We start from the raw sequence: 15,992 nt of genomic DNA, 5'->3' as shown, positions 1-15,992 counted from the left end.
CAGCCAGTTACACTTACTACTGAGAGTTACACTTACTGGTACTCACTTACTACTCAGTTACACTTACTACACACAGACACCCACCGCTGAAACCAGGGGATTGCTGCCAGAAGTGCTTGTGCTCTAAAACAACACAAGCCAAGGAAAGAGAATTAAAAAGACTCACGAATATAAGCCGCCGGTGTCACTGGCACCGCGAACAGCAGCAGCAACAGCAGCGACGCCAGCAGCGTGACGAGGACGCGTGCCGAGAGGCACGAGGCGCTGTCTGTCCCGGCGACGAGGCGGCACGGCGCACGATGCTGCATACCATCCGAGACGGCAGCGCTCGCGCAGGTCCCGAAGTCATCGGTGTGGGCGCGTCACCACCGTAGACTGCGGCCCGACGCCGCCTCAGCCGACATCGGCTCGGCGGCCGAGCGCAACGCGCCGCTCTCAAGCCGAACACGCGACGATGCCGAGCACGCCAAGCCTCCGAGAGCCGTTGAGCCACTTGTAGGGAGGAGAGCGGGCGAGAAGGAGAGAAGCCGTTCGGAGTCAGCGCGCGCACGAATCCCCTAGAACCGCCAACCACGCCAAACCAAACAGCAGCAGTGGTCGTCGGTCAGGCGAGGCACAGAAAGAGCGCTGAAAAGATCGAACGAGGTCTAGACAAAGAGTCGAAGGGCGGAGGTCAGCTGTCAGATGTTACTTTCCCGCGGTTCTTAAAAAAGAGACAGGGAAGCCGAAACAACGGGAGTTTTGGATTCACGCAGTTGTCGTAGGCGCGCTTTTCTTTTTCTGAAAGCCTCCCTGGCTCAGTCGGCGCAGCCGCGTCTGAGCGCGTGCGGTTCCCAACTGGTTTTGCCTGCCTGGCTGCAGTCGATAACGACGCTAGCCGAGGTGACCGAGGAGGAGTTCCGGCAGCTCGGGCCTACTTCGGGGCTCCGACCGGTGGTGGCGGATTCGTTTTTCATTCACATGGCCGGCGCGAGGTGGCGCCACGGGTCACAAATGTGGTGGCGCTAACGCTACGGGGCTTGCACCGCAGCCTGCCTTGCTTCGATATGGGGGTTGATCTGCTGACTCTTTACTTATTGTTGTTTAAAAATAAACTGTGAGAGACGTCGGTGAGGTCTGTGCAGGTCGACTGCTCAACAAAGCGGGCATTATGTGCGTGATAGTCGTCAATGAACTGAATACTTAACAAAAACAGAATAATCAGATTTTAAACTTTTGGTGTCAGAGTGCACGATTACTTTGCGAAATTGACGGGCCGTCGACATCGAAGACGAGCTAAGTTTTAAAATTTTCTGAATTGGCATTGCAGCGCGAAATATCGAGCATCGAAAATCCGCTATTGGAAGCTCGTTGAGTGTGCTTTCCAATCTTGCACAGTTATAAAATGGCGTCGCTGTGTGTGTTGTCACCGCCAAAAATCTACACACTTTTTCTACATGAGGGTTCTCTTTGTAAGCTCAGTCAACCGGGCTGTGAGAGTGGACGTGGGAGCGGCCCCAATGAAGACCAGGCCCCAAATCTGCTACATCTTATTCTGGAAACAAAATGTGAGCAGAAAAACTAAACCAAATAAAAAAATTGGCAATGATTTAGCTTGTTGTGGTCACTCTATGTTTATAAGTGAGAGACATTGGGTATACACATCTTTTATCCATTTTGCTTGACAGAGACGAATAACGCCCGATGATCTGTGAAGCTGCATGCAGCGGTCTCAATTTTGTCCATAAAGTATTTCGATTTGGTAGAGCCTCTTTAGTGTAGAAGCTCTATAGTAGTTCCCCATTGCGTAATCTGGACGTGAGGGTCAGAAGCTAAATTAAAGTCACTTTTCTTTCATATACTGATTAAGAGAGTCCTGTTTCCTGTTGAAATCACCCAAAGTCGCACACAACTGTGAAACCGTGCTATAGGCGGATATGCACGTGGAAACCACATCAATCGTCTGCTTGAGAGATATTCCCGATGCCACGTAGACTCCTTGGATGATAATGCCGCTTTCCAGAAGCCGAACACAGCAGGCTTCACCATTATTCACCGCGATCGAAGGGAGATGTCTGACAGCTGTGATACCTTGTTTCACGTACACACAGACTCCAGCGTTCGTATTTGGTTCAAGCCAACTGCCAGGCGACAACCTCAGGATCGGAAGAGTTAATCCTCTTTCTGTACCGCCATGTAGCAGCTGCTGGACTCTCCTTCTCTGCATGCATGTCAAACGTTGTGATACAGACGCCCACTATATCTCCGCCTTTACGGAGTTCGGGTGATAGAGCGGCGTGTGGCGAGGCGGCGACAAAGAACGCTGCGCAGCTGTGGGGTCTCTCTGGTTACCATGGTATCGGCGCATGCGCACAACTGCTCATCCGCGTGACGTCACGCTCGGCTTTGACGGTGGAGCGGCCGCGCGGCGATGGCGAAGCGCACACCACACTTTGCTCTCTTCGGTTGCCATGGTAACGGCGCATGCGCGCAACTGGCCTCTCCCATGTACCGCGAAATGCTCGACTGGTAGCCCAGTGTAGCTCTCGCTACAAAAGTCGAGCCTCTAAGTGAATCAGTCAACAAATGTAGCTGAACGGTGAAAGCTTTTATTACGCTCGAAAAATTCGCGCGTAGTCGGAAAAAAAAATCAAAGACGTTAGCTATGCAGTTCTAAAAAAACCAAAAGAGTGTAGTGAAATGCAACTCTTGCGCTTTTCATGCCGACTGTTTTTTTTTCTTTTGCGGATTTGCGTGCCTAATCATGCGCCAGCTGGAACAAATTTTTTCACCTTTTTTTTCGCGGGCAGTGGCACCGACACCAGTAACAAAACAACAGGGTAGAAGTCAACCATTCTCGCAACGATTAAGACATTCACCAGGCGTCACTCAAAGCTGCGAGAAAGAACTGTCGATTGCGGGGTAATTTCGTAAGAGCAGGGTTCGAAAAATTCAATAAGCCGTTTCCGGCTTCGGCGTTTCCAGGAAGAACCAGAAGAAGAAACAATGAAGGGGCCGCTCTTACACTGCGAAGATATTACCGCCGAACACTCTGGTGACCATTTTTGGTCCACATGAAAACACCTAAGAAGGGGAGAGTGGGGAGAACAGGACACACCCAGACAGACACTACTCCGACGTTTCTTTAGTCTAGCTTTTTCTCTTCTCCCAGCCGTTGTTTAGGCGAAACGCAGCTTTCATCGCTGAAGCTTTGTAAGAACTATTCTAAGCGTTTTGGAGAAAATTGGTTTCCAAATCGATTTCTAATGAGTAAGGGAAGGGTAAAGGTTGGAGAAGTTGGAGAAGGGGTGCTAAATAAAGTGAGGCCGTGTAGGAACACCGAAGATACAATGTGCTCCTGCATCAAGAACTCTAACCGGAAAATAAGATTGAAAGACATCGAGAGAGAAGGCGGGATGAAGAAAGAGAAATAAGGAAGAAATGGAGGGATCGGAAGAAAAGAGAGACCTGGACGCAATAAGGTTTTCTTCTTTCTGGCTGAATGCGCAGATGGCGCTGGAGGTTAGGCCGGCTATGGCGAGTGGTGTTCCTACCGGTCGTCCAAACTGAGAGGAGTCGTGGCCTAGAGCTCGGATTAGTGGCCCCGGAAACCTGTCGCCGCAAATTCGATGCGAGATTCACGGATAATGTCTTCGATATCGGACAGATTATGCCCAAAGCATAGTAAGAAACAGCTCTTATTGTTTAAAGAACACGTTTCGTGACACAAAGAAATCTTTCAGACATTTCTCTCTTTCCAGGGGTAAAGAGGGGAAAGTGGTAGCTGTAGCGTCTCCCTCCGTCCCCGATCTACCGTGCTGCACACGCGGAAATCATTACTACTGCTGCACTTGTGAACGCCGGAGTTTTTTCTCACAAAATGTGTGCTGTGTCATTAATTTCATCTTGATGATTTCGAAATGCCGGTTTATTGGAACCAAAGGTTACTGTAACAGTGACGCTGACTTCGACTTCATTCACCGTGTAGAAATTTTGCTTTACAACTGCCGTTGCGAAAGAAATATTACGCTGTAGTCGACATGAAATCGAAGCAAGGTACAAAGAAAAAGCTTGTCTCCCAAGTGTAGACAAACTAGGATGTAAACAAATGATTATGACTTCTCTGTATCTTCCTTTTTTTAGTGCGAAAGCTCTACTTAACGCTGTCCTAACCAAGAATCTTGGGTGAAGCCTCTGAGTAACTAGAGAAAGCTCGGGTTATTTCAGAGGAGTCTCGCGCCAGCTGTAGCCAATGAAGGAGTGACCTTGAAGGTGACCTTGGCCAAACCTAGCATAGCAACAGCCCATGCAGAAAAAAACAACTAATATTGCCGTAACTGGGACTGCCCCCGCCGCGGTGGCTCAGTGGTTAGGGCGCCCGACTACTGATCCGGAGTTCCCGGGTTCGAACCCGACCGCGGCGGCTGCGTTTTTATGGAGGCAAAACGCTAAGGCGCCCGTGTGCTGTGCGATGTCAGTGCACGTTAAAGATCCCCAGGTGGTCGAAATTATTCCGGAGCCCTCCACTACGGCACCTCTTTCTTCCTTTCTTCTTTCACTCCCTCCTTTACCCCTTCCCTTAAGGTGCGGTTCAGGTGTCCAACGATATATGAGACAGATACTGCGCCATTTCCTTTCCCCCCAAAACCAATTATTATTATTATTATTATTATTAACTGGGACTCGAACCCGCGGTGGCGCTATCAGGTCAGCTTCGCTGTGCTGTCGCCGCAGCCGATCACACCTACATTCTCGCGCTGTGCATTGCGCATTGTTGTCTTCATCAAGTTCCATCTGCAGCGCGAACAGGTCAGATCAACTTAACTTCGATCAGAGCTTAACTTGAGTCTAATATCGTCTACAGGCGTGCTGACGACCCAGCGAAGCACAACTATGAGTCAGTCAGGCAAAGCGCATGCTTTCCCACGTCTAATCTGTTTAACTGCGTTGAAACCCTTCTACTTTTTTGTACCAGGCGGTCCTATCTAGAAGGCATAGATTACTTGGAGTGATGGTGAGAAAACGGATGGCTGTGCTGCACGTCTTTCTTCTCCAATGAGCCATATTTAAAACTTCGACTTCTAATCGCCCTTAGTTTCTTCTATACGGCAATTTCAAAAGGAGAAATTTTCCTTGACACAAAAGGTATGGCAGGCTCCTAAGAAAACTTCTATTTATATCAACTTACAAGACTGGCTTTCAGTAGAGGTATTTACTATGAAGAATGACGTGTATTGCTTTCATCCTAAATTTCATGGCTTAAAATTAACTTTATACATCTTCGCACGTGAGCACGTGAGAAAAATGGGGCAGTATTTGCTTTGTTACATTAATTTAGAATCCATTCGAGACGGAAGAGCTTCCTTGTTCTGGGCATCTTTCCTAGTAAAAGAAACTCTCGGCTATTCTCGGCAGCGGCTTAAGTAAAAGATTCTGTGAGAACCGTCATTGGTCGCGGATCTCACGCGGAGGCGGTGGCTTCTTACCCTCACGAAATTTTTTACTAACATTCTTCTCTGGTATTGGTTCTCCTTCGAGGTAGACTTTTAGTCGAAGCTCTTTACTGGCAGGGATTTTTCGGCTCTGTTTTCCTCTCCACACCCGCAGGAACTCTGATTTTTCGGTCGAGCACGCTAGCCTTCTTGCCTTGACGTAATATTCCACGCAGGTGGCCGCCTTTTGTAGCCTATTCTCTTTCTCGCCGAGTGAGCCAGTATTAGTCCATATGGTGATGTCATTGGCATAAATGGCATGGTGTATGCCTTCGATTTCTTTTAGTTGCTTCGCCAGTCCGATCATGGCCACGTTGAATAGAGTGGGCGAGATGACCGACCCTTGAGGTGTGCCCTGGTTAGGCGTTCGAAGCTTCTCTGACCGATGTTCTCCTATACCGATGGTTGCAGTTGTGTTTGATAGAAAGGGTTTGGCGTAGCCGTGAATCCTTCGCCTGCAATTCAGGTCGTCCGGGCCCGTAAGGATTGCTTCGTGGCTCAAATTGTCAAAAGCCCCTTTGATGTCTAGGGCCATTATTACGTTTTAATCATTATTATTATTATTAAACTAATGCAAGTCCTAGGGATGCGGATACAGTCAAATCAACGCTGTACTCATACCCTTGCGCTATTAAAGGCATCTGCACTCCAAGTGGTCCGCATGATTACGCGCATCTCACATAGACGTCATGGCATGCGCGAAGAAGACACACTCAAGCTGGTCAGGAGCCTAGTGGTCAGCCGGGCGACGTACAGTCTCTCGTACTACAACTATATCAAGGGTGAAATACAACAGGCGGATGGGATTTTACGCAAAGCGTATAAAATCGTGCTTCGACTACCCCATAACTGCTCAACTGAAAAGCTCTTAGCCTTGGAACACGTTCGAAGGACTACGGGAAGCGCAGCTCGTCGCCCAAATGCGCAGACTGCAGCAGACCCCCACCGGTAGAGTTCTCTCAAAGAAACTGCTGGGCTGCACCGAGCAAATTCGGGAAATACTGCTAACCGAAACGATCCCCGATGAGTACCGCAGCACGCTCAGTGTGGCACCTATACCAAGAAATATGGACCGCAATTTCCACAAAGACCGCAGAGGGGCAAGGGCCGACCACTTACAGAAAACACACGCATCCAAGGGTGCAACAGTGTACGCGGACGCTGCCACATACGAAATGACCACGGGGCAAGACACCAACAACGCAGTGGCAACTGTAGTCAACTCGGAATTACACGAGATTACCAGCGCCTCATTGCAAGACTGCACGATAGCCGAGGCTGAAGAGGCGGCCGTCGCTCTAGCGGCAGCGGAGGGCTATCGGATTGGACGGTCACTGACAATTCTTACTGACTCACAGGCAGCCTGCCGCAACTATCTGTGCGGAAGAGTCGGTCACAGAGCGCTCCGCATACTCCGCTCTGTGGACTGCAAGACACAACAGACAGATGCAGAACCGATCAAACATAAGATCATCTGGGTACCGGGGCACACATGGGTACCAGAAAACCAAGAGGCGGAAAGGATAGCTCGAGGATATCCTAACTACCGAGCATCATACATCAACGAAATTGAGGAATCCCTGCCAGTACCTCAGGAATACTCGGCCATACTAAACAACTACAAAGGCAGCAGGATGCGGTACCCACCACCGCACAAATCATTAAACAAAGAAGAGGCTGTCGCATGGGGAAAACTACAAACGGGGTCATATAAAAACCTAAACACACTAAGTAAAATCCACCCACAGTTTACGAAAACAAGTGTCCGTGGTGCCATAAAAACCCTACACCATATCACATAACATGGGCATGTCAAAAAGTCGACGTCGATCCAAGTATACCAAACCCATGCGCGGAGCAATGGGAGGGTATGCTCTCCAATGACTGCCGCGATGACCAGATCGGTCTGATACGCCGAGCTCAGCTGACGGCAGCATTCAGCGGAGCCCTGGATTAGGGGCAGCCGACCATTGCGGAGATGGACACATCTCAACCGCATAAAAGAACTTGTGGTAGAGCTCAATAAAGTTATCCTATCCTAATAACATTCTTCTTCTGCTGCTGCTCCTGTTGCTGACAGGAAGAATGAAATGGAAAATGCACGGGCCTGCCTACTGGCTCAAGCCGAGCCACAATCGCTGCCACGTGCCGTTAACATTCTTGCTGCTGCTGCTGTTGCTGACAGGAAGAAAGAAAATGAAAGCGCACGGGCCTGCCTACTGGCTCAAGCAGAACCACGCTCGCTGCCTCGTGCTGAAAGTAGGAGAGTTAAAGGATAGGAAAGCAAAGACAGAAAGAAAAGGCGCGCGCTATTATGCCCCGGGCCGATCCCGGAGGCAGTGGAATATCGGGCCAACCCGTGCAGGAGTGCTTCAAGCACTTCGCCATATTCCAAAAATAAGTTTAATATCTTGGGTCCAAGGACCCGCAGCAGATATTAACATTCTTAACAAAGTCTTTTAGAGAAATGTTAATAGAACCTATCGACATTGAATAGAAAGTCTTTCGAATGTCTTTATACTTTGTAATAACCTATCAACTCTCTTCCGACAATTGGCCACCGTTATCTAAAAGACTGAAGTCGTAGAAAGTGTTTATGCTTCTTATTATCTCCTTATGGACAGTTTCTATATATAGCTTTTAAGGTTCCTTTATTCACACTGCTGCATGGCCTACCTACCACTAACCTCGTTCTAGATGGTACTTCCTGCTCGCGTACGTGCGTACCTCTGTCTGTGTGTGTGTGTGTGTGTGTGTGTGTGTGTGTGTGTGTGTGTGTGTGTGTGTGTGTGTGTGTGTGTGTGTGTGTGTGTGTGTGTGCGCGTGCGTGCGCGTGTGTGTGTGTGTGTGTGTGTGTGTGTGTGTGTGTGTGTGTGTGTGTGTGTGTGTGTGCGCGTGCGCGTGCGTGCGCGTGTGTGTGTGTGTGTGTGTGTGTGTGTGTGTGTGTGTGTGTGTGTGTGTGTGTGTGTGTGTGTGTGTGTGTGTGTGTGTGTGTGTGTGTGTGTGTGTGTGTGTGTGTGTGTGTGTGACAGAGAGAGCGAGAGAGAGAGAGAGATAAGCCTCCACTGCCGGCCACCAGCTAAATTCTGCAGACATCAGTTGCTCCTAAGTCGAGTGTCGGCTCCGGATAACAGCTCACGCCGTAAAAACTTTATGGCCGGCGTTTGAGGAACCCGACAAGATGTACAATAATCTTGCAGAAGTATTTGTTTCTGATCTAGTTTATGCATGATTCAAGATACCTGTAGCTAACAAATGTACGCCACACAGATACACGAAGCTGACTAACTAAAGAAATTAGTTTTTTTGGGGCGAAAGGAAATTGCACAGTATCTGTCTCTCATATCGTTGGACACCTGAACCGCACCGTAAGGGAAGGGATAAAGGAGGGAGTGAGAGAAGAAAGGAAGAAAGAGGTGCCGTAATGGAGGGCTCCGGAATAATTTCGACCACCTGGGGATCTTTAACGTGCACTGACATCGCACAGCACATGGGTGCCTCCATCAAAACGTGGCCACCGCAGTCGAAAGCATCCTTTGTATGTTGCGTTTGTTTTGGTTATTATATGCGTGTCTAGTGCTTCAGAAAATTGCCCAGATATATGAAACAAAAACATAATTTGTTTATTTTTACTTTTTTCGAACCCGGGTACTCCTGATCAGTGGGCGAGCGCCCTAACAACCACTGAACCACTGCGGCGGGTGCTGACTAAGTGAATTTTATTCAGCCAAAAAAAAAGCACGTATACAGACTGACAAACAACTGAATTTTATTCAAGCAAAAAAGCCCGTATACAGTGGGGATGAGGGTGAAAATGGTAACATAAAGGAAAGTACGCTTCTTCTCTCCTCGTTACGCAGCATACCTTGCTCTTTGTTATCCTCCTTTCCTTCATCTCCACCATATATTTGCTTGTTTGCTTGAATAAAATTCAGTTGTCAGTCGGCCTGGTGTACTTGTGTTATTCCCTATGTCATCTATTTGTTGGCTGTAGTTATCTTAAATATTCCTGTGGGTGAAACTGTTCTTCCTTTTCGTTCGTTCTCTGTGGCCTACACCTCAGTCACAAAGTGAAAAAAGTAATCTAAACCCGGCTGCATTTTAACAAATCTTGTGTCACTTATTTATATTTGGAACATCCAATCAAAACACAGCTTTTGCTCCTTCGCTAGGTCTTAATAACGGCCTTTTAGAAACCGCCGTCCCCATGTGACAGCCTTTTCTAACATTTCTTTCTTTTTTTGCCGGCTATGCACGCCTCGTGTAGAAAAAGCAAAACTGTGTTATTTAGCAGCTAAATTTGGTACCTACAGCGCACTATTTACTGTGCGCTTATTACCAGCGTCTAATTTGTTTTGCATTCTTCCGTTAGCGCCCCAGTTTTTTCATTTTATTTCATTTCGCTACCTTTTCCGTACAGCGCTGTTTCTTCGTTACCTTGCTCACTGCTGTCTTGTCATTCAGGGTAAAAAAGCAACAAATAAACGACAATAAAAATGAGAGGGGTCAGTTAAGTTCCGCCTTAAGGGTAGGAAGAGGTATAGTTCATGGGTCAATGACCTTAAATGTGCAATTGGTCGCTCTCGAATTTACATTCATAGGTCCCTGGGAGTCTTCATATGACTTCTAGAGCAGTTGTGCAGTAGTCAGGTGATGCGTCACTGCCCTGCGATGACAGGTGCTGCCACCGGTGGTGCTTTAGAGGCCCAGAATTCTCTTGCCCGCCGTACAACTCATTAACACAACAAGAAGCAGTGAACTGGCGGAGACTGCAAACAGGAACGTTCTTCAACCTATACATTCTACACAAAATGTACCCTACACAATACAGGGACACATGCCCGTGGTGCGGGGCAACCCCCACGCTATACCACATTACATGGGAGTGCAAACGCAATTATACATTCCACAAACTCAAAACCCCGAGTGCGGAGCAATGGGAGGGTCAGCTCACCAGCAGCGAGCTCACAGCCCAAAGGGCCCTTGTGCAGCACGCATGCGAAGCAGCAAGACTCAGCGGAGCCCTGGAATAGGGGCCCGACCTTGCGAAGAGGCCAGACGTCAACGATGAAGACGACGGCCCACCGCTAATCTCATTGAGATTTCTATAAATGCTTCTCTCTCTCTCCCGTGCAACCTCTCACAACCAATCGTTAATTTAACTGTCACGTACCACGGTGGTCAGTTTGCTCACAACACGTTGAGCAGGTTGTGATGGCGTCACAAGGTCAGGTGATCTAGGTGGCCCACCTAGGATGCTTATCCTGGGGTTTTTCACTCACAACGACGACGCTGACGACTGCGGAAACGACAACGCCGGATTTCCTGATCCCCCGCAAGGGGTATGTGCCATTAAGCCTGAGGACATCATCACCATCATCATCATCTGATGAACGGGAACCTTATTGCTGTCGATTTCAAAACAAAGAGCAGTGCTTCGGTGTAGAGGGACTCGATGCGTGAAAGGAAACGTTTAGGTTCACGCATAAGAAGTAAGGTTATCGTTGCTTCTGCATTAGAACTGTAAAACAAAGTGCCCGATCATTCTACCAACACGAAATACTTATTTCTCCCTCACACTAGGCGAGTAACTAACTGCTGGTTACGTTAAAACCGGATCCTTCTGTTAATACTGCTTCCGCCTGTACACAACAAATAATAATAATAATAATTGGTTTTTGGGGAAAGGAAATGGCGCAGTATCTGTCTCATATATCGTTGGACACCTGAACCACGCCCTAAGGGAAGGGATAAAGGAGGGAATGAAAGAAAGGAAGAATAGGTGCCGTAGTGGAGGGCTCCGGAATAATTTAGACCACCTGGGGATCTTTAACGTGCACTGACATCGCACAGCACACGGGCGCCTTAGAGTTTTTCCTCCATAAAAACGTAGCCGCCGCGGTCGGGTTCGAACCCGGGAACTCCAGATCAGTAGTCGAGCGCCCTAACCACTGAGCCACCGCGGCGGGTATTCAGTTTTTGCATTTGTACTGCAGCGTGGAATGCAAGATTTGCGACTTTTTTGTTAGTCTCGAGGGTAGGTAACTCTTTTATAGCGCCCAAAAACAGGGGACCAGTCAAAGGACCGGTTGCGCTGACTTAGAGGAGGTCGGCGGGGATCCTTTGGGATGCCGCGGCCTCCACCGCGCGCTGGATAAGCCAGCGTTCGGGTTCGAACCCGGGCACAACACACAACAAAGCGGTGCACACAGAACTTCGCAGGCATCCCTCCCCGTACCAGGAACAGAACCGTCTCAGGGGAGATGATTCCAGCCGCCTGCTCGTGGTGATGACGTCACGGCGGACCCCCCGCAGGGCACACAGGCGCGTCGCAAACTTACACAAACACCGCCACGCGCAAGAACGCCCGGACCAGAAACAGGGGCGCTGTTTTATGTGCTCTCCTACGCCTGACCAGCAGCAGGCCCACGTCCTTGGCCAGGCAAAGCAATTCTATCCGTTTCTTTGGTTTTCCACTTCTTGTTCTTTATTTTTTTATTTCACTCCTCTCCCTCAGCCGCATTTCCTTTCTACGCAGTGGCTGTGGTGGAGGTGATGCGATTACGCAACGATCCATGTGCCTGAGCTGTTTGCTTTTCCAAGCTGAGAGGTATAGAAGGAGAAAAAAAAAGGTAACGTCTTGGAAGGTCGGTAAGGTAAAGTAGTATAGAAGGAATGCTTTCCATCCTGTTGGCACGCTGATTAAGAACGCGGCTTTTCCCAGCCTTCGTATCCTCGGGAAAATCGCCTTTTGCCCTTTTTTACTATTATTTTTAATAAAACCACTACCACCACCCTCTCCCGGTTTCCCGATGTTCATTGCTCTGGAGATTGCAGCGGTTGTCGTGTTCGCTTCATTGCATTTGACGGATGACACTTGTCCTTATTGGAACTGCCTGATACGCCCGAGACACCGGGGCTGTGTTTCGTCTGCTAAGGCGTTTCTTTGCAGAAAGAATTCGTCGTCGCCTGCGTCGTCGACTGCTTTTGCGAAGGTTTGCTGCAATGTGCCGAAGCTGTTGTTTATTTGGTGAGCGTTTGGTTGTTTATTTATTTATCCATTTGCGGTTTCAGACGCAGCGATGGAAGTGTGAACTCGTTTCAAGGTTGGTGGTTTTTTTAGTTTATGCTACGGTGTTACGTAAACAATACGTTGGTACAAGCCCGGACTAAAGTCTCTGTCTGTGATCTTTTAATACATTGTGCAACGTTAGTTCATTTACTCTTTACTCCCTGCTTCCTAGGGATTGTTTTCTTATCTGAGTTGCTGAAAAAAAAAAGTTCGACGGTTATAATCCTTCCTTGGGCACGAATTGACGGCTATTGAATGTTACGTTACCCATCCAAATTTTTAATTTCTCGATTTAAGTTTTTTAGTACGGAATGCAATCTCATCCTGCTTGAAATTTAGGTAACTTGTGCTTGGATTCTAGAGCAGCAGTGCTCACACTGCTAAAGTCTTCTTTCTGAGACAATGTTGAGCGCACTCGCAAATTTTGTATGTGTTACGAATTGAACGGACGCTGTGATTTTCGCCTTTGCAGCTGCCGTATAAGCATTCGCCGCCGTTCACTCGGCTTAATTTCCGACAATTTTCACTTGAACCCGGTTTCAGTTCGTCGGACAAGAGTAATCGTGAGTATTTTGGCGCTAGCTGGTGCTGTCAACGGCAGTCGGTAGAAAATAATTGTTAAATCAAAAAATGAAGACAAGAGATCATCGCTGTGGCGTGCTAATGAATGAATGATTTAACATTATTACTTTACAGTTATGAGTAGCCGACTCTGTTTATTTACTCATAAAACAAGGAAACCCGCAATACTTTCCTGTCAGGATTGCGTGCCAAAGGTGAGGCCGAAGAAAAAATTTGCGCATATGAGCTTTTTCTCCCCCACTGTTCTTGTGAGACAGTAATAACAAAAACTTGCAACTTAAAAAAAACATTTTATTTCACACCAAGAAACTGATCTGCTACACACACACAAAAAAAACAAAAGCCTTGCTAAGGCAGTACTGACGGCGCTCCTGTTTCTCGGTGTGCAGCGGAGCTATGTACAGATGATCGCCCGTGATGTCTTGCGGCTTACTTGAAAGGATATCCCCCTTTGGTCGGTATCCTGTGTGGAGATAATGTTTTAGTATGATGAAATGCAATCACTGTTACACAGGCACGCGTGTCATTATGTATGGGCTTCTATTCTGAAATACATTGAAAGTGCCACTCAGGGCATTTTTTTCGCGAAATCAGTCCACTGCGTATAAATAATGTTCCAGAGTATTAAACCAAAATATATCTGTTCCTGAAAAGTACTGCTGGAACGAATTTATCTTTTTCGTTCAGTCAGTCAGACAACAGTTAACTGCTTCATCGCACTAGATTAATATTCGATCTTCTTCCATGGATTTACTTGCTTCTATGCTCCGTGATGCTGCGGATTTCCGGAAAGGGCACATTTAGCAACCACTACTTATTGGTCGATATACAATAATTAGGCAAGAAAACGCAGAGTAGAAGGATGTCCACTCTTACACGTCAGATGGCATGAGTGGGGTGCTTTAAGCAACAAACAACGACCTTAACTCCATTTATGTTCCGTGCCGTAACCAAAAATTCCCTGAATTAGACCTAAATATCCTTATCTCAGACCTTTAGATCATGCAGCAGCTTGAATACGCCAATTTGGAAAAAGTGAGACAATTTTGGTTCCTAAAATTGACTAAAACTCCGCAAATATTTCGTTTTCACCAAATTTTATTCTGCAATATCCTTGAAAAGGAAACTTCGAATGTAACATCGCTGCTTAATTATAGCCCTTTAGAGCGACTAATGACTTCTCCGACAAAGGACTGCGTCGCGATCTCTAAACACACTGACTCGGTCACCACCGCACGGACCTGTGAATGTTGTAGGTGGACAGGCGCAGGTTATTCTCGAGCCCAGTCACAGCACTGACGTCATCCGCCGACAGCTCGAAGAATTCCAGCGCGTGCGGCAGTCAACCATAAGCCCGTAAGTGGTAAGAGTCAATCAATCAATCAATCAATCAATCAATCAATCAATCAATCAATCAATCAATCAATCAATCAGCCAATCAATGAATCAATCAATCAACTAATGAGTGTTAACCTCTGACGAGCTGTGCCGTCAAAAGCACTGAGCGGCGTCAGTGACAGCGCACGCGTTGATGCCTCGGAGTGCGACAGACTTCCTTTGCCTCTGCTTCTAGGAGACTTGAATGAAAAGATTTGCAGCCTCTTCGGCTCTAGATACATTACCACCTGTCCTAGCGTCCTAACTGAAAGTAAACAACATTTGTTTTACGTCACTGTACGGCAGCCGTGTCATGTGACAGCTCTATTTGTTTTCATTTCGTTGTTCTCTCCCACTTTCCTAATGTTTCTCACTTATCGCTGCATTTTTTAGAAGCAGGCTCGAAGCACGGCAGTAGTATTTTTTTTTCAGCTTGTGTTCTGCCATATGGCGCTGTTCTCAGTGGAAGAACACGTCGCTACACCCACTTTTCCTAGACTGCTGGGCGACGATTTCAATCTCCGTCGGTGCGGATACGCTTTCTGACACAATAAAAGCGGTGCTTAGTGTTTTTAATCTGTATTGTGAAATATTACGATGGTAGGCGGAGCTGGTAGCTTTCGTGTTCTAAGGCATGTAAGTAAATGTAAAGCTTGTGAGTTAGTGCTTGTTTCTATGAATTCTGGTATCCGATTGCAGCGCCTCTATCATGACACTTTTCGTCTATAAGCTGATATAGTGCAGGGCGGAGAATTCCACTGCGAAATTAACTCGGATTAAGAAACTCTGGGGCAACAGTATAGAAAAGAGATAGGCACAGAAAATAAGTGCACAAGAGCTTTTCTCTCCCTTCGCCTTTTGTCTTCTATTGCACTGGAAGGTGTTAGAAGTGCTGCACCAACAATCACAACAATTCACGCTACTGGAGATTAAGGCGACTAGCGCAAGTGTTAGGCTAGATATCGCATATAAGTGACATGCCCGTCGTGATCTTGTAAATTCATAGAATAATCTGAAAAGAATCTCGACGTATGTGCGTGCGAGCAATTTATTGAAGACTCAGTCAACTACTACCACGTATTTTACATCTAAATATACAAACGTACTCAACCGTCTTTCTTTACTGACTTAGGCTATATAACCAAAATGTTACGCAAGGCAGGAAACATCGCGCAATAGCAATAATTTCCGCTTTTATGCCGCGAACAGGGGGTGCCGTTGCTGTTAGCGCTATTCAAGTACGAATCTATCCCGTTTGGCCCAGTTCACTCCCTTACAACACGCAGTAGCATGATCTTGTTTGTTGTATTAATCTATTCCCACATTTCATTAATCGAACTCTTGTCCTAAATGAATGATGTGGCCGCGACTTAACCCCCATACTAAATTCAACAGCTGGACGTTGAACGAACCGCTAGGAAAACAATCTTTCTTCAAGGGCACTTGTTTGTGTGTGTGTGTGTGTGTGTGTGTGTGTGTGTGTGTGTGTG

At 47.3% G+C, this 15,992-nt stretch overlaps 1 protein-coding gene across 2 annotated transcripts in view; it reads right to left on the bottom strand.

Annotated features, from left to right (window-relative positions):
- The window catches only part of LOC144133408 (uncharacterized), a 111,841-nt gene extending 110,909 nt beyond the window's left edge, over window positions 1-932 (bottom strand). For both annotated transcript variants that reach the window (XR_013315047.1, XM_077666493.1), the window contains exon 1: window positions 167-932. Coding sequence is in view for 1 of the 2 variants with exons in the window: in XM_077666493.1 (XP_077522619.1) it covers window positions 167-308 (142 nt within the window). In the remaining variant the exon portion in view is untranslated. The remainder of the gene's footprint in view (window positions 1-166) is intronic.
- Window positions 933-15,992: the final 15,060 nt, after the last annotated feature.

This window comes from Amblyomma americanum, chromosome 5, assembly GCF_052857255.1.
Source record: "Amblyomma americanum isolate KBUSLIRL-KWMA chromosome 5, ASM5285725v1, whole genome shotgun sequence".
NCBI classification, from domain to species: domain Eukaryota; kingdom Metazoa; phylum Arthropoda; class Arachnida; order Ixodida; family Ixodidae; genus Amblyomma; species Amblyomma americanum.
This window is presented reverse-complemented; position numbering and strand designations above follow the sequence as displayed.